Source organism: Dipteris shenzhenensis, chromosome 1 (assembly GCF_047967505.1).
Source record: "Dipteris shenzhenensis isolate YYH24624 ecotype China chromosome 1, Dip_SZ_1.0, whole genome shotgun sequence".
NCBI lineage: Eukaryota > Viridiplantae > Streptophyta > Polypodiopsida > Gleicheniales > Dipteridaceae > Dipteris > Dipteris shenzhenensis.
Window position 1 is genome coordinate 59,877,410 of NC_141596.1, and position 22,014 is coordinate 59,899,423.

Genomic DNA, 22,014 nt, shown 5'->3' on the forward strand with positions numbered 1-22,014 from the left:
CCTACTCGCCAATCGAAGGTTCCTAGCAGGTGTGGGAGTGCCCTGTGAGGACGTTCCCACACTTACTGGTTTGAGAAGCCGAAAGCTTGTGTTCCTGTAATAGGAGCACATCTACCCTTCCCACCAAAGCTGGCTGGAGCTCCTGTCTGAGCACCATCTTCCTGGGGCCACGGGTCCCAAATGAGTGGAACCCGTTGACGTTCCAAGAGATAATGCGTATACTCATGAAGAGGAGAGATGGGCCACAAACAGCTGTCTGCTTGCGATCGATGTCGAGGTAGTCGGAGGATGTCCGGTGTGCAGACAAAGGCGCTTCCGTGAGGGTTTCAAGGGTGAGGCTGGATCATCTGACCCATCCTCTAAAACCTTCAGCAGAGGGGAAAGGCCCTTCGTCCCATGGTGGTAAGCTCTCTCTAACCAACTCGAAGCCTCAACCAGAGAGATACTGTAGAAGCCCGCTACCTCTGAGGTCCTCCAAGGGTGAAGCCCTTCCGCGTATATCCACTCCAAAGGCGGATGAATGATGACCAAAAGACGGAAGCGTTTGGCGCTGCGACACCATCTCAGACAAACGTCTCCCTGCTGCTGAAGAAGCTCCGCTACTTTGCTACCAATCCTGTCCTATACCTGCTCCTAGGACTGATCACGAATCGTCTCCCAAACATTTTCATTCGTCCATTGCTCAGTCCCGTCACTAGTGATAGTGAAGGAATAGCTGGGACCATCATGGGGGGCGAGGACGGACACCTTACCCTCCGCCCCCTTTAAGAGGAAGAAGATGCTGATGTCTAGGCATGCAGGGAAGGAGCCAATACCAGCTGCATCCAAATAGTCCCAAGGTCCTGCTCGATAGTACTCCAAGGGTAGAGATCTAGGAGCTGACCTTGGGTGGGGGGACGAAGATGAGGAGCCAGAACTAGAAAGAGGGGTGCTGGCCGTCGGAAGAGCTGGAGTAGTGCTGGCCGCCTGAGGAGGAGGGCCTCTCCCCTCCAACGGGCTGGGAGGGGTAGGCGTGGAGGAGGCCTGTGCTAACTTCGGGGGCAAAACCGAAGGAGGAGGGGGGGGTCTCGGCGAGATCATGCTTGAAGGAGGGGGGGGCTGGAAACCAAAGGCGGCGGGGGGGGTCCCGGAGGGGGGGGAGGTAGGGGAACCGAGGAGGAGGGGGGAGGAGGGGGGGGTGGGGTGAAAGGTGAGGAGGAGTCTAGCTGACCTTCTCCTTCCCTTTCTCCTTCCCCTTACTGGGCTGCTGCTGCTGACTGCTGACCTCAGGGGTCTCCTGCTGGGGAGGGGGCTTTTTGGTTTTTGTTTTGTTTCTTTTCCTTTTCTTTTTGACCTCAGTCCAACCTTCCTCCTCTGGAGGGGTTGTCGACGCCTGGCGGGGGGGATCCTGAGCTGCCTGGCTGGGGGCCATCGAGGGTTCTGTCCTCGTGAAGCGAGGGCAAGAGCACGCCTGGTGCCTGAAGCCGTGGCATCTCAGACATTGATCTGGGCGACCAGTGACCATAATGCGCTGCATCACCACACCTGCGTCCGTCTCAATCTCAATCTCTAAGGGAATACTCTGCGGATCTAAGACTGCCACTTTGACGCGTGGAATCCCTTGGGCTGCCGCCGCATCAACGAAGGTGTCCTGCATGAGCCAGCCAAAGTGCGCCCCCAAGTCCTTGATGATCGGGCGAAGCTCTACTGCGAGGCCTGGAAAGATGAGGGTAACTGGATGGCGGGGGATGCGGAAGCGGGCATCAAAGTCCGCTACACTGAAACCCCTATACCACGGGACCATAAGGATGATCTTCCCACCCACGGAGGTAGGGGACCGTCTGACCATATCACTTGCAGCCTGCATCGAGAAAAGCTTGAGCCAAAAGATACCACGTCCCATGAGTGCGACATCCTTAATGTGGTTGTCCTCAAGGTATAGGGTGGACTAAAGCCAGTCCCTAATGTCTGCTCGTGAAGGGGAGTAACCAATGACTCGTCCATATACGGAAGTGTGGGTAAAGTCATTGGCAGCCTGCTTGACCAAGGAGACCTGATGCTCTATCAGTGTTACGCGATAGGCTGAAGGAGGGGGGGGGGTCCGTCTGGGCCACCGGTTCGGGGCTTAAGGCCGCCATACCGCACCGACAAATTGCAAAAGCTCCAAAGGAGAAGGAGAGGGAGGGGGGGGGCGCCGAAGCCGATGAGGTCTCTCCTGATGTCTGCCTGCGCAACGACTTGCCCGAGGTTAGTAGGGAAGGTTGTGTAGGCTGCACGCAGGAGAAAGAGGCTCAAGGCTGGCGAGGAGAAGCAGAGGGGAGGCGGAAAGAGAGGAGAGAAGGGACGAGGTGAAGAGGAGGTCAAAAAGGAGGGGGGGGGGAAGGGGGCACGTAGGAGAAGGGCGGGGGGAAGAGAAGCGGCAGAGGGGAGAGAGAAACGAAGACAGAGGAGGGGAAGGAAAGGAGGAGGGAGGGTGGCGCAGGAGGAGGCGAGGGGAGGAGAAACGGCAGCGGGGAGGGAGAAACGTAGGTGGAGGAGGGGAAGGGAGGGAGGAGGGAGGTGGCAGCACGGCGCGAAGGCGGAGGAGGGGAAGGAATGGAGGAGGGAGGGTGGCAGCACGGCGCGAGGCGAAGGAGGGGAAGGAAGGAAGGGAGGAGGGAGGGTGGCAGCACGGCGCGAGGCGGAGGAGGGGAAGGAAGGGAGGAGGTTGGGACTCCATTTCCTAACAGTCTGTGAAAGGGGCTTCCAAACATCTACTCAAGCTTGGCGTGACCATTGAAGGCACCTGCTCCCAAACTGCCTGCGGAGCTATCAAGGTCGCAGGGGACTCCTCCTCTACCTGAAACAACTGCCGACAGAAATCCGTGGTCATCTCTAGGATCTCTTGAGGATCCGAGTGCATCAGCCTCTATGCATCCCGCAGTCTCTAAAGCTGTGTCTCTACTGAGCAAGGCTTGATAGTCTGAAAAAACTGCCCTCTCATCTTATCTCCTTCTGAACCCATCTAGCCCGGGATGAATGATGCATGAACTCAACCCTCCGAACCTACTAGGATGCCTATGGAGCCACTAGGATGACATGGTGGTACCTACTAGGATGCCTATGGAGCCACCAACATAAAATCTGTCCAGGTGCTCTAACAAACCATCCTATCTCCTCTAACCAAAGGAGAATTGCAGATTGCCTAGGACTCTTGTATGCCAAGGGTCCCTACCCCCGATCGCAAAGCTGAACTGCTCCCAAGTGCTCCTTTCTGCTGCCGGCATCTTAGAGAAGAAGAGTCCTTCTTGCTTGTACTCCACATGCTCTAGGTTGTTGAAATCCCCTCCAACAATCCAAGAGTCAACCTCTGGAAGACAATCTGCTAGTCATATCTAGAAAGCAGGGCAATGCTATTGGCAAACCTATCTTGGACTCCCTTAAACAAATGCCCATCCAGACTGCACGACCTGCTATGAGCTCCCCCTGATCAAAAACCTCCGAGGCCACTGCCTGCGAGGCTGAAATACAGACCCCTCTGCTCTTGCCCTGTGCTAGGGACCAAACCTCTGGGCCTCTTCCGAGCAAGAGGAGATGGTGGTGTCCAATGTCCCCGCTGCTGAAAACATGTGCTTCTGAATTATAAGGAAATCTACTGTCGGGCCTACCACTGCCCTCGCATACTGTGGCTGGCTCCATGTATGATCATGTAACTTGTGCACATTCTAACTCACCATGGTCCAATTCATGGGGAGGGGGAAGTAGAAAATGAAGCCCGTGCTTGGGAGCCGGTTTCAGGAAAATTGCCTTCTGCGACTTCGAGGGGTGTTTGGAGGGCGAATAGTCCGTGTCTGTTTGCGCCGATGTACCAAAGTGTCTATCGGCTCAATGCCTATCTTATGTGCCCACTGTAGCATGAATGACATCTACCCCAAACATCTCAGCACACTTCTGGATCGACGAGTAGTATGCAAGATCAAGTTTTACCTCGGGTGGAAGGAGAATCCCTCCTATTGCCAGGCTGCAGATCGGTTGTTCCCGAGTAAAGCCCAACTGAAAATGTACTACAACACCATGGTTGAGGCCTAAGTCCAAGCCTTGCGGACCCATCCACTCGTCCATCATGCGTGACAACTGGTCACTCAGCGTGGCATTGAACAGATCTGGCTTCCAGTTCTCAGTCCCTGTGCCCGCAAACTAGAAGCCCCAAACCGGATGCGTCGGGAGCCCATCGCGTTGATTCAAACCCCTTTCTGAGGCTGCATGACCAGTAGCATAATCTGTAGTGGCAAGGGATAGGAATTTGGTACGTTGAGGTAGTTCCATGTCCCCAGTCTCTATCTCTCTGTAGAGGACGCTCTGACTGAAGTTGAGGAACTGAGGATGACTAGGAGGACGAGTCCCCAACCACTAGAGACTGCCTATAAGCTGGGGACTGAGAAGGGGGGAGACCGTCTGTTGTAATGAAGAGGAGGCTGAGGAGGACATGCCCTTGTCCTTGCCGGAAGGTACGGGATCCTAGACGGGCTTCGGAGGGAGACTGGAGGATTATGGAATTGACGGTCCTACTAAGGCGGAGGAAGGACAGGAGGGGGAAGGGGGGGCGGGTGGTGAGGGTGACCATAGCAGAAGGGACGAGAGGCAGAGGGGAGGGCAAAGGAAGTTCGTGGGGGGGAGGGGGGAGGTGGGGGAGGTGGGGAGGGATCTGTGGGGGAGGGAGGGGAGGGGCTAGATCTCCCTGTTGTCCTGGTGAGCCAGAACTGACTGAATATCACTCTAGATGCCACCAAAATCAATTCGTCCAGCAAAAGGGAGGATTCTGGTGCAAGATCTGAGTGTCTCGGGCACAAATCCAAGTGGAAATGAACTAAATTCAGCAAAATACAGTTGCTGTAGCAGTATCTCAGATTTATTTGAATGTGTATTCCAGCTCCAAGAAGCAAACCAATCACTCAGGAAGAGAGAAAGTTGCTATCCAATGTGAAAAACAGCAAATGGTTGCCTGAAAAGAGGTCGCCCTGGCCAGGAGAAGCCACAAAACAGGTCGCCCAGGGAAAGAACAGCCAGGAGAAGTGTCGCCCAGCTCAAATCTGCCCTGAAGTGCAATCGCCCAGCTCAATGCAGCAAGTAGATGCAATCTTTCACGATAGAAATTCACGGGAGTGCTCCAGATGGCCAGAAAGGTAGGCGACCTGCTGAGAAACAGCTCTAGAAGTAGACAACCAGCAAATGATAGATCCATGGGAAGCTTGCAAGCGGGGGAAGACCAGGAACCAAGGCAAAGCCTGCTCTGATACCACTATTGGGTGGAGTGGACAACGGAAGCAAAGGAGACGGAGGCAAGAAACAAAACGTGCTGCTGTAGTAGAATAACTAAAAACAAATGCGTGGATTAGAGGGCTTTCCGCTCTTTATAGATCAACCCACAACCATGTACTTATTGGAGGAGTTAGGGGAGGAGTCGGATCTCTAGATCAATCCGTTCAGGGATGCCCTTTAGCCCCCTTTCTTTTTTTGTTTATGAGGCGAAAGCTATGAGGATCGATATTGTTGGGCTGAGACTTCCATTAAGGTCAATCCAAGCATCTGTGGATCTTTTAGTAGCAAGAAGTCGATGGTAGACCAGAGGAAGACCAGGAAATCTAATGAACAGTGATGTGACCTGACTGTCCTCCTCGACCGGATCGAAGCCCAAAGTGTAGGGCAAAAGAAAATTCCTCCTCGAACCCAAAGCCAGAGGATTAGCTTTGAGAACAAGGGTGTGGACTCGTGGGAGTCGAAAACCACTTGGAAGAATCCACGTCCCAAAAGTCGAATATCCCTGAGGTAACATGGACCATTTTCATCAATCACAATTGAAGCATCAATTTCAGGAAAAAAAACCAGTGATGCAGTGGCAAAAAGCCAGTGATGCAATTAGGGGAGAATGGGGGTCTCAAAAGGGCCTCATAAGGAATGGGTTAAGAAATGGATTAGGCTTAATGCAAGCCCTCTTGTGGGGCCCAAGCCCAGTCACCGGGCTTGCATGCTCAAGAGAGTACTAGAGTACATGGTAATGAGGGATTAGAGGTGATTAGGCTTCATGATTTACTTTTATGGAAATTACTACCCAACGGTGGTGGCTATCTTTAGCCATGTCTGTTGTGGCTACGATTCCACCGAGCTGGCAGTAGTTAAAACTACTAGCCACCCACCATCGGGCTTAAGCATGCATGATCACTACAAGTGCAGTAAAAATTACCAGTCACCGAGCTTGCATGCTTAGTAGAGAACTAGAGTGCATGGTAATGAGTGATTAAAGCTTCATGATTTACCTTTGTGGGAATTACTTCCCAGTGATTGTGGCTCTCTTCAGCCACGTCTGTCGTGGCTAAGATTCCATCGGGCTGGCAGTTAATTACCAGCCATCGGAGTGACATGCTCATCCACCACACTGCTTCATGATTACCAGCCCATCTTGGGTGGTGCCTAAGATTCCACCGTGGTGGCCTGCAATTAATATGGATGGAACCTCGGGATCCAGCCACCATAGTGGCTCAAACTTTATAATATATATAAGATCCATGGCATTTGGCATTTTACTACGTTACTCTCATCCTCCTCTGCTTTGCTACTTTGCTCCACACGCTCTTCTACTTTGCTCCACAACCCTACTCCAGCTCTTTTCTACCCCTACTCTACTTTGCTTCGCACTCCCTCCTCCAACTCTCGTCACTCATCTGCTCCCCTACTCATCTACTGCCATGTGTACTACCACCACCCCCTGATGCTCTGTGATCCCAATGTTATCTCCCTTCTCATATAAGGTGATTCCGTTGCACTCACCTGGAGTAGAAATGCTAGCACTAGTGGAGACCCTTCGTTCCCATAGTCAATTCTCCCCACATCTTCATGTCATCACCATAGATGACATGCTCACAGAGGGCCTCTTTATGGCTGTGTTGTATGGGTTCCCCCTAGATGTCGACGAAGGCCTCAGTATTTTCAGAGTAGAGTACTATCGACTTCGAGATCTCCTGGTAATGCCGCCAGCATCCAGAGTCTCTGGCCTGTGATCTGGAAGGGTGTGACCCAAAGATGTGGGCAAAAAGTGATGTGGAGCCTTCTAGTTCCACATCTTTCTTGAGCTGCTGCAACTCGTCTTTTGAGAAAATGACAGTTCTCGCGGCTGGTGGAGGTGGACGAAGATTGGCTGAGTGGGGATCCATTCGCCAATCGAAGTGAAAGGGCCGATTCAAACACTAAAAAAGCTCCGTCCGTGAAACTGCTGCCCAAGACGCCCTAGAACACGGGCGCAGGAAGAAGGAGACTAGAAGAAAGAAGGAGAGAGAGGAAGAGGAGGAAAGGAGCTGGGGGGGGCTGCGGGGGGGGAGAAGGAGGTAGGCTGCGGGGGGAGGCAGAGGAGAGCTGGTGGGTTAGGAAGGGAGGGGGTGGGGAGGGAGAGGGAGGGCGGGGGAGAGGAAAGGAAAGGAGGGGGCGGGTTAGGAAGGGAGGGAGGGGGCTGGTTAGGAAGGGAGGGGTGAAGGAGGGGGCAGGGGTGGGAGGAGGGGGGCGGGGAGGGCAGGGGCAGCAGGCGGGGGGGGAGAGGGGAGCGGGTGAGGGGAAAGGAGGGGGCGGGGGAGGGGGAGGGAGGGGGCAGGGGGGGAGGAGAGGGGTGGGGAGGGCAGGGGCAGCAGGCGGGGGGGGAAAGGGGAGCATGCAGGGGTAAAGGAGGGGGCAAGGGAGAGGGAGGGAGGGGGACGGGGGGGAGGAGGGGGCAGGGAAGGCAGGGGCAGCAGGCGGGGGGGGGGGAGGGGGGAGGGCAGCGAGGGGGGGGAGGGAGAGGGCAGCGAGGGGATGAAGGGAAAGGGCCGCGAGGGGGGGGAGGGAGAGGGCAGCGACGGGGGGGAGGGAGAGGAGGAGGAGGGTGAGGGAGGGGCTGATGGAGGGGGCAGAAGGGCTTCACGGGGAGAAGCAGCAGCTGGGGTATGCTACTGGGCACTTTGGACTCTATGGGTGGACATAAATCATAGAGTCTTTGGTGATCCTACTTTTCCATCTTTTGTTTCTTTCAAACAATCTCTGCGGCAATCGTTTTATGATTGCTTTCAGACTCATTTGATTGACCATGATGTATATATGGCTTATACTGAGATTTTCGGTTAAGTAGTAGTTACTCCGTTTTTGGAGTACCTATGAATGTAATTATTTCACAGCAATAAAATTTTCTTCTCACCAAAAAAAAGTATGTGCCATTTGTATATTTGATTTTGCATACCAAGACACCTAGTTGATCTAATGTGATTTTTTTTTTTCAATCTCCATAATGTGTGACAATATTAAAGATTCAAATTCATGCATGCAAGAAGTGTAAATGCATGCGGTGTGGTCTTACAGCTCCTTGCAAGCAATTCAAGTGAGCTACTCAGATCCATCAGCATTTGCCTTTGTCGAGTTAAAAGTTCAACATGGATATTTATACCCTTCCACGCAAATGCCACAAAATTGGGAAGGTGTAAAAGGAGGGGCCTCAATATATAATGAAAGTATGTATTCTCTCAGTTTCTATGGGGTTGTCAACTCCATCAACAAAGCATTACGAGCTTTCACATACCAAGGGTATCACTCTTGACATGCATCTGGTGAAAAGTCAATCTCGAGTGTGAATATGGAAAATTAAGTTTTTGACATGGATTTGTTTTATATATAAGCCTAGATATATAGTAATACTTTGTACATAACTAAATTTTTTTTCACAATATTAGAAAATTAATCAACCAGGGGGATTCTGATGCGCCTTTATGTTGTACGTTCAAAAGTGACAAATATTGCTAATCCATGTCTTATAAATCAATATTTCTTTCCTTTAAAAAGCTTATTACATAAAAAATTATTGGGGGTCCATGGAGCTTCCTGACAAGCTACAAAACTAATTAGCTAGAAAGATGCAACAAAAAATAGAGAAGTGTTAACCTTTGTAGAAGACGTTTTTGCCTCGGAGAAGTCCCCTTTAGCTTCTTTTTTTTTTCAAACCAAGAGGAAAACACACCAAAGAGAAGCTAGGCACTAGTCAACAAATGATGCCACGGCTCTTGGAGAAGCTAGGAATCAATCAGCAATTAACACCGTGACTCATATACATCATGACATGGGTGTTAGTGGGTGCCTCTCCCACCTCTCATGGAGGAGAGAACCGTTGCTGCAAGGGGTAATTATCTAGGACACCCTCATAAAGAGGGAGCCCATGATCACACTAATCTTGAAAAGGAGAGGGGTTTCAACAATAGGATCTAGAAAGAAAGAAAGAAAGAAAGAAAAAAAGAAAGTCTATTTAATGTCCACTGGAGACCAAGAGGTCTATGGGACAACATGAAAACCATCTAGTACATCACCTTAGGGAGGGCACATGGCAACTCCCACAGAGTGCAAAGGAAGCTCCATTTTTTTTAAAGTACCTACTTGATAACCTAGATAAAACATACACATATATAGTTGGCCATACATCAATTTAAGACTGAGAGTCTTTTGGTTTTGATTTGAACTCTTTAATAAGTGCTACTCCTTCATGGCATACTGCCCATTTCCCGTTTTTTCTGGAAGCCTTGACCTTTGCTAATTCTGTTGTCCTTTTCTTGAGTTGAGCTCGTCTAAGCTCCTCAGCTATTCATACTTTGGTACCCTTCAGCTTATAAGATTGTTGGAGGAGCTTGATCCGCAAATCTTTTGATTTTAATATAAGGATGGCATGACCTTTAGATTGTCCAATAGATGCTGGTATGGAGTCGTCATCTTCCTCATCATCACCATCTGTCCATTCAATGTTGGGCAAGGCTGCTTTAACCTTTGTCAATGTTTCACTAAATGTGTCCTCCTCTTTATACCAGTCTTTTGGGAGTCCCCCTATTCTAATCTTCAGCATGTTGTCCCGTTTAGCTTCGTGTTCTTTAATCTCTGCTTGAATATTAGTCTTACTTGCTTTTGTGTCCACTTCCACACTCACTTCCTTCTTAATTGTTTGAACTTAGGTATGCACTAAATTTTTGACTTTGGAGACCAACTGGGGGTAGGGGGAGAAGCCTTACAAGCCTTTACAACATCATGTATAACTAATTGTTGTCCAGGTCCCTCAAGGACCTGAAGTCTAGGTGTCACCTCTTTCAATAATATCTTCAACTCCCTCACTTCTTGTTGTAAGAAATAAATCTGTTTATGTTGCTCGAGAATGGGTTGGTCAAAACCACCTCGGTAATATGTTCGTGCATCCGCAGAGGCTGTCCTGGCACCTAGAGAGTAGAGAGGTCTGCTGTTGCTGGCAGGAATAGTCATTTTTGGGGTGGAGGCAGAGGGGGATTAGGAGGAGAGGATAGGCCACTCCATCTTGTCCATGTCTACTAGTACTCCCTGGCTGAAGCTAACCCCCGGGGGTTCAAACCCAGCTCGGGGTTAGAGGGACGGAGAACGGAGCTGTTGCATGCTAGATCTGATGCAGGAAATGAAGACACTATGAGTATAAGCAATAAGAGATTGAGGGTTTCAACATTGAGAGAAAACTAGAAAAGAGACTTGGACATTGTTAGGGAATAAGAGAAGAGGAGTGCACACACATACTAGCTGTACATTAAATTATAAAGAAGAAGGTGATGAATGTATGCAATTTTATCTCCTAGCGTCAAGGTCATGTTTTGTCCCTCATCCCTTTATTGTCCAGAAGGTGTAATTTATACATTTTTAACACCCCCTTTTAAATTGCACTAGTGGATAAGTAGACAGAGCATTACAATATATATTTTTTGGGATTTTCAATTGTTTATGATGACAACCAAACATGAATTTTGTATCCCATTGGAGACCCATCACTCTTTTGGGCACCCTATACAAAATCCTTGCCAAGGCGATCAGTATCTGATTGCAGCCCCTTCTTCCAGACCTCATCCATGATACTCAGACAGGCTTTGTGCATGGCAGGAGCATTTTTTATAATATCTTTTCTTTTTGGGAAGCCACAGAGTGGGCTTTGCAGAGCAGGCAGAGGCTGGTAGTTCTACTCTTGGACTTTGAAAAAGCCTATGACAGGGTAGATTGGGGTTTTCTTGAGGGCACTCTCCTACGATTTCGTTTTTCAGATGCATGGATTAGAGGGGTGGCCTCCCTTTATAAATCAGCCCACAGCCAGGTTTTGATCGGAGGAAAAGGGGTGACAGATTTCAGATTTCGAGGTCAGTTCGTCAAGGGTGCCCTTTAGCCCCCTTCCTCTTTATATTTGTGGTAGAAGCTATAAGTATCTTCCTTAGATCTCAGGCTGATCTTTATGGGCTGAGATTGCCGTTGAGACAGGAGAAGGAGCTTCTTGACTATGAGTTGGCTAATGACACTGCTATTTTTATTGAGGCCTCTTTGCAGTCACTTGATTCTTTCCGGACAGCCTTGGATATCTTTTGCTCAGTTGCAGGGGCACACATTAACTGGCATAAATCCTTTGGCTTTTGGATCAGCGATGAGGACACTCCAGGCTGGGGAGTTGACATTGGCTTTTCCTGGATTCAGAGGGGTGTTCCTGTCAGGTATTTGGGATGCCAGGTAGGATTGGGCATCTCTCTAGCACAACAGTTTGCCCCAGTACTGGAGAGTATAAGGAAAAAGCTCATTTTTTGGAGCTCAGCCAAACTTGACCTTGCATCTAGAGTTGTGGACTGAACCAGGTTCTTTTGGCCACCGCCTGGTTTGTGTGCTCTTGTTGGTGCCAGTCTAGGGATTGCATCACTCAGCTCGTTAGACCAGTCATGAATTTTTTATGGAGTGGACTTGATGGCACGGCAGATGTTGCAGCGAGGGTGGCCTGGGAGACCATTATTTGTATGAGCAAATGAAAAAACTTGATAAGAACTAGACTATGGCTGGAAATGCCATGTCATGGTTGTGATGGTTTGAAAAAAGAAAAGATAACCTCTCCACTCTCTGAGAAAAATCATGCTCCCAACGGAATCAAAACTAGAAGATCCTTGCATCTTGGACCAAATAGCCATTGGAGTGTATTCGATATATATCTAGATACTGCCCAAGATATGAGCTGGGTGGACCTATTTGCCATCAATAGCCTCTATGGATCTTGATCTTCGAATATGCCTAGGAGTAATGCTCGCTACAATCTCCTAGCTAATGTCCATTGATGCATGTGCAAGTCTATACTGAGAGACAGGTATGGCTCAACGTCAACAAAACTATACATCTTAGTGTTGAACCTTAATGATAGCCCCTGAAGGTTTCTGACTCGTATAAAAACACTTGAGGCCCAGTAAGTGAAAGCTAGGCCACTGAATGCCAAGTAATGAAAAAAGTCGATGAGGAAACTTGCACACTATTTTTGCTACCTTGGTCCGAATGATATTGGCCTATATGCACTCCGAGAGGCAGCTGAATAGACTAATCAATGATAAGCATTGAGCACAAGAGGTCTTGGATCAAAAAATACTCCATTGATTTACTACAATTCCTCCCTGAATGAAAAGCCAAAAGAAGAGAGTGACTTTTCTATTCCCTAGGTATTTCTAGAGCTACCTCCGACATGAACGTTGAGTCTCCAAGGTGATATGAAAACTCTCCCAATGGTGAGTTCTAGAATGTCTATAGCCTCTAGGAGCAATCTGATTTTTTTGCATTACTGATGGTGAAGTCGAAAGAAAGATGCTTTGCATGGTTGTATCCCCTCTAGTCCACTCCCACTCACCTGGATCCCATTGAAGAAACTTTATGGGGACACCCCCAAAAGGCCAAAGCCTCCAAATACAATCCTCGAACAAGGGTCTACATACTTTATAGAAGTAGATTTATAGAAGTAGAATAGCATTGCTTAACAAATCCCAATACTCTAACTGGCTTAGGTGTGCATGAAAAACCACATAAAAATAATAAGATTTGACCAATCTACCTCTAGACTCCACATTGAAGACCAAAGTATCCTCACTTGTGCAGCAAAAGAGACCTAATGACCTAAAGAGGGACACCTGTGCTTGAAAAAGAACGATAGCTCTATGCTCTCCCACATCTCTAGAGGCCCACTCCAGAGGGATGGATGCATCTATCTGAGCAATCCTCCTACCATTCTAAAAGAGACACCCAAGGAAAGGGTTAGCTAGGCCCAAGATTAGGTGTAATCTAGGTTCTATTTTGATGCCAAGACCTGCAAAGCAACCACAGATTAGGAAGCCGATATAAGGGGAGCTAGCAATCTGACCTCGTAGCTTTTGATCTAGTATAAACGATCACCGTCTGAGCCTAAGATTAGCCAAGCACTGCGCCATGTCCATGACCACAACCCTTGTGTCCCATACCACAGGAGTCCACCGATCCAATTGTTCGACCAGACTAAGCATAGGCCTGCTCAAGGTCCTAGTATTGAAAGGAGTCCAATTGTTAGCATTTGTAGGCTTTGATAAACAATGTGGCTTCTGACTAGGTCCCATACTCGAACTGACTGACTGTAATTCATGAAGAGGTGAGGAATGTCCTCCTGCATACATTGGCATCTCTAACATTTCCCATCAACTTGACCTATCCTTCTGGCTCTATTGGCTGTCCAAATTTACGTAAAATCAACCAAAGAAGACAAGCTTGTTTTTTTGGATATCTATGTGTGCCATATTTTTTCAAACCTTTTATACCAAGATTGTGGAGAATCCCTTCTATGCCATTTACTGTTCAATTGTTGGTGATCCTCCTATCTCCTAAGCTGTTGAGGATAGCCGTTGAGCTGCTAGCTCTCTTGATGGCTTTTGACTTGCCAACCTCTTCTAGTAGCCAGGGTGGTGTAAATACTCCATGTGCAGGTGAGCTGGATCACCGCACCACTGAGCCATTGTACACTCCATGTGCAACTGTATATACTCCTGAATGCTCCATATGCGTAGCTCTCGATAAGATCACTTGGACATGGTTCTCCTGGTTGACCTGTGGTTGACATGTATTGACCTGTGGTTGACATGTGTCGACGCATGGTCGCCTTGGATATGGTACTCCTGGATGAACCTGTGGTGGTTGACACGTGTCACACGCATGATTGACATGACATGTGTGATTGACATGTGGTCAATGCTTGATGGCATGTGGTTGACATGTGCTGACACATAGTCAACATGTGGTCAACGCTATCGACATGTGGTCAATGCCTGACTTCGTGCTTGGGTGTCTTTATTGTAACATGAATGTACCAAATAGTGATGAAATTGCATCAATTTTGGGAAATCCCCATAAAATTCTCATGTCAAAGGCTTCTATTGTGCCAAACGACTGTAAAATTCAGAAAAGCCCTAAATTCTAGCAATTAGGGTTTCTGCCAAAATTAGGGTTTAAAAAAATTTAGAGCTTTTCAAATTTTGTTGCAGGAAATTTTCCTAGAAATACTTAGGAGCCCTCTGATCATGAAAGTCCCAGAAAATACAGAGTATCCAACCTGAAATTTCAAAACTTGACTTTTAGGTCAAAGAACACAGTTTTGACTGTTTTTCTCAGATTTCAGCACTGGATTTGTTGTTCAGAGTGTCGTCCAGCAGCAATAGAGGTGGGCGACTGTGGAGATAAAGGCGGCAGCTGAAATACGACCTCAACCAAGCCCTAAATCGTCATCCAAAACAGTGTGGCAGCGGCTAGTAGAGAGGCCACGAACTTGCTGAAAAAAGGAGTCTACAGTTAAGTTTTCACAATGAGCTCCAAGACCACCATATTCACCAATGATAGCAGCTTCAAGCTTGAATTTGTTGAAGAAGAGCAGCTCATGGAGAGGCTAAGGGTGAGAAGAGAACAAGATGGGCAGAGAGCAGTGGAAGGGAGCTCAATCATGGAGGAGAGGATGGCTTCCATTTGCAGGCTTCCCTCATCCTCTAGATTGAGCATGGAGAAGGGAAAGGTAGGAAAGGAGGCTTTGATACCACATAAAGGTGCATGGTGGAGAGGGAGAGAGAGAGGGTAGGCTAGGGAGAGAGAGAATGATTCTTAAAGAGAGACATAATGAAATGGAAATGAAATAGCAAGAGCAATGAACAAAATGAAAGTACTCACATGTAGACCAAAGAGCTTGTAGGCTTGATACTGGATTGATTTGACACTAAACAAGTACAGCTCTTATATAGAGCACACGCACACATATGAACACCAATGCATATGGGATAACTCCCAATGTGACACGTGGCTCCATAGAACTCACACTAGAACACACCAAACTGGCTCATCTTGACTCCATTTCCTAACATCGGGCTGGTTGTAGAGACCCCCAAGACCCTAATCCTCTTAGAGACTCTTGAGGGAGGTACTCTGCGGCAGAGATTGGAGGTCTCCGATTTACCAGAGGCTAGTGTCTGAGGTGCAGACAGAAGGGGCACGTTGCTAGGGATTGCACGAGAGGCTTGAGTAGGTCTTGTCTCCCACCACAAGAGATGTAGGGACAACATAGTGATATGCGGGAGGCTAGAACCCGACGACCATCCAAGCAAACACAACAACATTCTCAACGCCCACAACCAAAGTCCCAAACTCCCTGGGTTGAGCCTTCTGAGGGGAGGTGGACCAAGGTGGCGAAGAAGAAGCAGAGTAAGTGGGCTAGAAAGAACCAACGACAGCATGCCAACTGTAAGAGGCAAGCACAAGAGGCTGCGTAGTCACAAGGAGACCAGATTGGAGGCCCCGAGACATGCATATCATGAGATCCAGAGAGAGGGCCTTGGACCTCAAGACATTCTTCAGGCCCCTCCAAAGGTGATACTTCATACCCACAGGACTCGTCATAGCAACAAGAGCAGGCACCAAAGGATTCTAGAGCATCAGGGCCCGTAGCGTCTCCGACACACCCTCCCTCGAGTGTGGAGGAGTCTTAGAGGCCTCTACCCAGCCTCCCCTCCCACCCCTCCGAACCCTTCATCCTTGGCCCCCCAGGACCTTCCTATCCGCTCTCCGCGGGCCCCCTCTATGTCTTACCACCCCGCATCGCCCGCCACCTGCTTCTGCTATAGTGATTACCCTCACAACTCCCCCCCCCCCTCTACCCCCCGTTCCTTCTCCTCAACCAGCAACAGCTTCGCGTCTGGAGCCCCTTCCTCACATACCCCCTCGGATTTGGAGCGGACCTGATTAGCCTGTCCTTGGAATGAACATCAAAGACCAAGGCATCCCTATGTGATCCTTGAAATCCTATGGCCTGAATTGGAATCCTTGATCTTGTGAAGGCCCCTAGCCAAGTAGATCAAGAAGGCGGCCTGCCACGCAGAAGGACCCAACCCTAGGGTATGGTTGCATCAATGTGCTAGATTCTTTTTCTTTTCATGAAAAATACTTCTATTAAGTATGAAAGAAACCCGTGTGAGCAAGCTCGAAGAGGAAATACATCATGCTGGGCATGAGCAAAAAACAATCTAGACAAGTAAATAAAAACTCAAAATGAGCTGAAAAGAAACCAAGGTTGAGGGTGAAAATGCCACCTCAACCCTGCTGTGGTCTCTGAAAAAAAGGAGGAGCTCCTCCATTACGTAAGGAAAATAACCTCCTAGCAGAGAATACCCGAGAGGACCCCTGCATGCTTGCTCAACTGGAATCTGCTATATTCTCATTGCAGTCCCTCTGAGATGACTTATTACTTGGTCTTTGCCCTCTCTACCATGGAGGTAGGACCAAATACTAGCACCCCTACTATAAATAATCTTGTTTATAGTAATCTTGTAAGTGCCTCCTTACTTCTATCCAATGCCCAATTTGCGCTCATGAATAGACATCTGCGTTCTCCTATACGACCATGAATACAAGAGTAATTGTGGCTGAGTGTCCAATATCTCTGCCACTAAATCAAAATAAGAAGGTATCCCAAGCTGCTCTCTCTAGAGAATGAATGCCACCTTCTCTACCTCCTTTCTTATAAGAAGGCAACTCCACCAGGTTGACGTCTTCTCCAATGACCCATGAATCTGCATTGGGGACCCAAGAGAGAAGCTCCTTCCACAAAAGGACACAATCCCCTCTATTGTTGGGAGCAAAAAGGTAGAGGAAACCAACCTTGCATCCCCCAATCAAAAGAATTATCCACTGTGCTCTAGAGGGTATGATGATACCATTTTCAACAATGCAGGGAAGAAAAGAATTTGAAAATGAAATACAAGTTCCTCTCCTAGTGCCCACAGCAGGCAACCAAAAGGTGTGACCGGAAAGCAATTTACATGACTTTGCACAATCTCTTGCATCCAATTTGTGCTCTTGAATAAGAAGAATCCCTAGTGATACTTGGATGGAGCTGATTACGAATCAGCTACCTACACTCCTTAGTGGGAGAATTTTCAGATTTCTACTAATTTGTAGAAAGTTTTTTGGAGAAACGTTGAAAATCCCTTAGGAATAGAAAAATCACTCTTTTATTTTGGCCTTCTACTCATGGAGGAAATGCAGTAAACCTAAGAAGATTCAGGTTTGGGGCAAACTCTACTTGTTCCTCAATGCTATTCTATTGTGGAGTCCATTCAGCATTGTCTATGGATTGCAGACAGGCAAGGAGCGTTTGGAAGGGGATGGCTAGGATTTTCTGTATGTTTGCTCTATTTCCTTTCTTTATGACTTGGGGCTCGGTAGATTGGCTCTCTCTTTCGGGGCCTCATGTCATGACTCCTCTTGGGCTCTCTCAATACGATGGCATTTAGATAAGTCATGCTCTTTGGATGATGTTTCCTTCTGACACTTCAGGCCCGGGCATGCATCCCTGGATTTCTCCCTGGGAGATATTGGCAAATATTTCAGCATGGCATATCTGAAGAGTCAGATGCATAGATTCCTTGGATGGATCCCAGGTCCACCCTTCTTAGACTTTGGCCATTATTTGGACAGATACTATTCATACGCTGATGGCCATTTGGACAAGCATGCTACAAACCTCACGAGTAGCTTCTAATAGGAGGGCTACATTCCTTAGGGAATGGAGGGGCTCTGTTGTACTTTGGACCTCGATCACGGACTCCCACCAAGAGTCACAACTAGGTCACATCATGGTTACCTGAGCAGCATGCCAAGATGGTTAGACCTTGGTCACACCTAGTCGCACCGTGTTCACATGTATTCACATCTTGGTCACTCTAGAGCGACTAGTACATGACTTGGACATGACTTGATAGTACATGACTTGGACATGACTTGGACATGACTTGGCAGTACATGACTTGTACATGACCTGGACATGACTTAGATGTTACTGGCGCACTGGATTGTAGCAGTTAAGAGAGTGCACAGGTGCACAAGCGGTAGACATGTTGGTGCACATGGGAAGCAGTCCCAACAGTTAAGAGGTACAAGTGGTGCACCAACCCTCGCCACCAACTAATGTCAGGAGCACATGGAGTACACGTGGAGCACTTGATTCACTGAATCAAAATAGGTTGGAGAGTTGCAAAAGCCATCAATTACGAAGCGGCCGACAAAAGACGGAATGGCTAAGGATGCAGGAAGGCAACCAATAGGAAGGAGGAAAGGGGATTTCCACCGAAGGGGAGCAGATGAGGAGAAGATGAAGAGGGAAAAACGGGGAGAAAGGGCGCATTCTAGCAGAGACGAAGGGCGTGAGTGAGAGAGAGAGGCTAGAGTCAAGAGCTCGCCTAGTGTGTATCTTCTCCTAGTGTATCAGTCATCTGGTGTAACTCTCATGAGTGTATGATTCATTCCTTCTAATGAACTATGCTTCTTCCCATCTTTGCTCGCTCCTCTAAGATCTCTTCTCATTGTGTTCTCCTCCCCTCCTCTCCCTTCACCTGGTATAACGGATTGTGTGTCATGTGGTTGGAGCTCTATTCTGTTCATGTTGAGGGTTGGCTTTTGTGATTTTGTGCTTCTTCTTGCTCACATCACTCCTGCGCTTGTACCGCTCACACATCGTTGACACCATCGACTAGCACTCGCCCCACGCACCATCTGTGACACCCATGGCCCTAGGCCTCCGGTAATACTTCCGGAAGTGTTAGGAACCCCCCCTTAGACAGACTTCCTAATTTTATAGAGTACACTGCAGGGTTGAGATGGCACTTTCAGCCTTTGCTTTGGTTTATGTCTTGTTTGCTCTGAGGAGCTTTTTATTGGCCCATTCTAGGTTGTTCTAGGTTGTTCTAGGTTGCTCTGAGGAGCTTTTTATTGGCCCATTCTAGGTTGTTCTTTTTCATGCATTCATGATGTATTTCTGCATTAAGCTTGCTCTTGTGGGTTTTTTTCATACTTAATAGAAGTCCTATTCTTGAAACAAAAATGAGGCTAAAGTTGTCAAAATAGGCAGCTTGCAGGCATAGCTAGGAGCTGGAAGTTTGAATTCGTTCCAGCTCAAATCAATGAGCTAACCTTCCTCAGGAGGAGACTGGATGAGCAGTGTTAGATGGATCTTCACCATAGCACACCTCAGATCACCTTCGTCCCCTCTCATGGTTGCCATTCTGAAAGCTTGGGCCAGTTTCAGAAGCACTCTTCGGAGGATTCCTCTTTCCTCTTAGGAAGAGATTGATAGGCAACCCATCATGTGGAATGACAGTATTTTAGATGATCATGGCAGACCACTGGGTGCCTCACTCTACATTAGTGGTCCAGGTGGGAGAGGGGACCTGCATCTTCTATGGGGTCTTGGAAAACTTTCCGCAAGCTTCCAGAGGAGACCAAATCAAGGTTGACAGGAGATCTCAGAGGAAGTGCAGGGAGGATCTTGCAGATTGAGGCAGCCCTTCCAGAGGTTTGGGTAGACACAGATGATATGCCACTCACTTCCTCCACTTGGGCAGGTACTTTTTCGAGAGGCGGGGTTCCGCTTCAAGTTTTGGCCTTTCGAGATGCACAGGAGGATGCTTTGGTTTTTAGTGTCCAGGATGGTGGCAGATTGCTCAGGTCCACAGAGGACATCTTGCTTGAGTCTGCTTTTCAGCCTATCAGGGTTGTAGGTCTTTTGATGCAGGGATCACAGATTCAGAGTGGTTCCTAGACCCAGACCCCCAGCTACTCTCCACCGGGTCTTGGAGGCTCTGGCTCTATGGGGGAGTTCCCATCAGGTATTTGAGATGGAACCCCGGAGAGTGGGAGTGGATTGACGCAGGGCATCAAGAGAAGAGCATCCCCTTCTTTCGTTACACTATCAGTAATGCCAGGAGATATCAGCTCAGTAGTAGAGGTTGGAGACCTTCCAGAGTTCCTCATTGGGAGACTTTTGATATTACTGCGGATCTGCAGAGGTGCTTCTGGAGGAGACTCTGGAAATCCCACAGGAATAGAAAGATCACTATCTTCTTTTGGCTTTCTATCCATGGAGGGATTGCAGTGAACCTTTGGAGGTCCAGGTTCGGAGCCGACCCTACATGCCCTCGATGCCTTTCTGCTTATGCCTTTCTGCTTCGGAGTCTATTCAGCATTGCTTATGGGATTGCAGACAGGCAAGGATGATTTGGATGGGGTTAGCCACGATTTTCAGTCACTTTACCCATTCCCCATTTTTTATGACATGGGGCTTAGTGGCTTGGCTTTCTCTTACAGGACCTCAGGTTTTCTATGAGAGAGTTGACTCCTCTCGGGCCATTTCGGTTCGACGTCATCGGATTGAGTCCTATTCGTTGGATGTGGTACCACACCTTCCTTTTACAGCTGTACATGCCTCTGTGGATACTTCTTGGGAGATTCTAGCGAGCATAGCATCCTGGCATATCTGGAGAGCCAGATGCACAGAGGCTTTGGAGAGTACTCAGGTTCATCCCTCGCACACATTGGCTAGTATCTGGACAGACATCGTACATACTTTGATGGCCGTATGGACGGGTATGCAGGGAGACTCCCGTGCAGCCTCAGCTAGGAGGGCTTCTTTCTTCAGGGAATGAAAGGATTCTCCTTTCTTCTCTGAAACTACTACAGGGTTGAGGTGGCACTTTCAGCCTCAGCCTTGGTTGTTTTCCACCTCACTCTGAGGTTGTTTTTTATTTATCCTTATGATTTCATGATCCCAAAGGGGGATAATAGGAATCTAGTGTCACAATGAGACCCATCACTCTATTGGGCACTTTTTACAAGATTTTGGCAAAAGCCATCAGTCTGCGGCTACAGGTTTTCCTTTCAGATTCAATTCATGACACACAGACAGGGTTTGTGCATGGTAGAAGTATTTTCGATAATATTTTCTCATTTTGGGAGGCCTCTGAATGGGGGCCATGCAGAGCCGCCTGAGGTTGGCCATTCTACTCTTGGACTTTGAGAAAGCTTACGACAGAGTAGACTGGGATTTTTTAGAGGGTACTCTATCTCGCTTTGGTTTTTCAGATGCATGGATTAAAGGAGTATCCTCTCTCTACAGATCAGCCCATAGCCAGGTGCTTATTGGGGGGGTAAGAGGGGATAGATTTCAGATCGGTAGATCAATCCGCCAGGGATGTCCTCTTGCCCCTTTTCTTTTTCTGTTTGTGGCGGAAGCTATGAGTATCTACCTTAGATCTCATGCTGATATTTATGGGCTGAGGCTTCCTCTCCACTGGGAAAAAGAGCTCCTGGATAGTGAGTTGGCAGATGACACGGCTGTTTTTTAGGATGCCTCCCCCAGGACGCTCACTTCCTTACAGACAGCCTTGGATTTATTTTGCACGGCTGCAGGTGCATACATTAATTGGCATAAATCCAACTGTTTTTGGATTTGTGATGATGACACCCTAGATTGGGGTAATGATATTGGTTTCACTTGGGTACAGAGGGGTGTCTCTGTCAAATATTTGAGCTGCCAGGTTGGGGGGTGGGCATCTCTCCTTCACAATAGTTTGCTCCGGTGTTGGAGAGCATCAAAAGAAAGCTCCTTTTCTAGAGCTCAGCCAAACTTGACTTGGCATCCAGAGTGGTGGTGGTTGACCAGGTTCTTCTAGCCACAGCATGGTTTGTATGCTCATGTTGGTGCCACTCTAGGGATTGTATCACTCAGCTCAAGAGGCCCGTACGAAACTTTGTATGGAGTGGTCTAGATGGCACATCTGATGTTACAGCCAAGGTGACTTGGGAGAACTTGATTCTTCCTACAAGAGAAGGGGTTTTGAATATCATCAACCCAGATCGACGGTGCAGAGC

The 22,014-nt window shown here is 48.2% G+C and overlaps 1 protein-coding gene across 1 annotated transcript in view; it reads left to right on the forward strand.

Annotated features, from left to right (window-relative positions):
* LOC147906132 (uncharacterized) overlaps window positions 1-22,014 on the forward strand; it is a 320,331-nt gene that overhangs the window by 226,854 nt on the left and 71,463 nt on the right. The window contains exon 19 of the mRNA XM_087386859.1: window positions 8,335-8,556. Within this exon, the coding sequence (XP_087242985.1) occupies window positions 8,335-8,556 (222 nt within the window). The remainder of the gene's footprint in view (window positions 1-8,334; window positions 8,557-22,014) is intronic.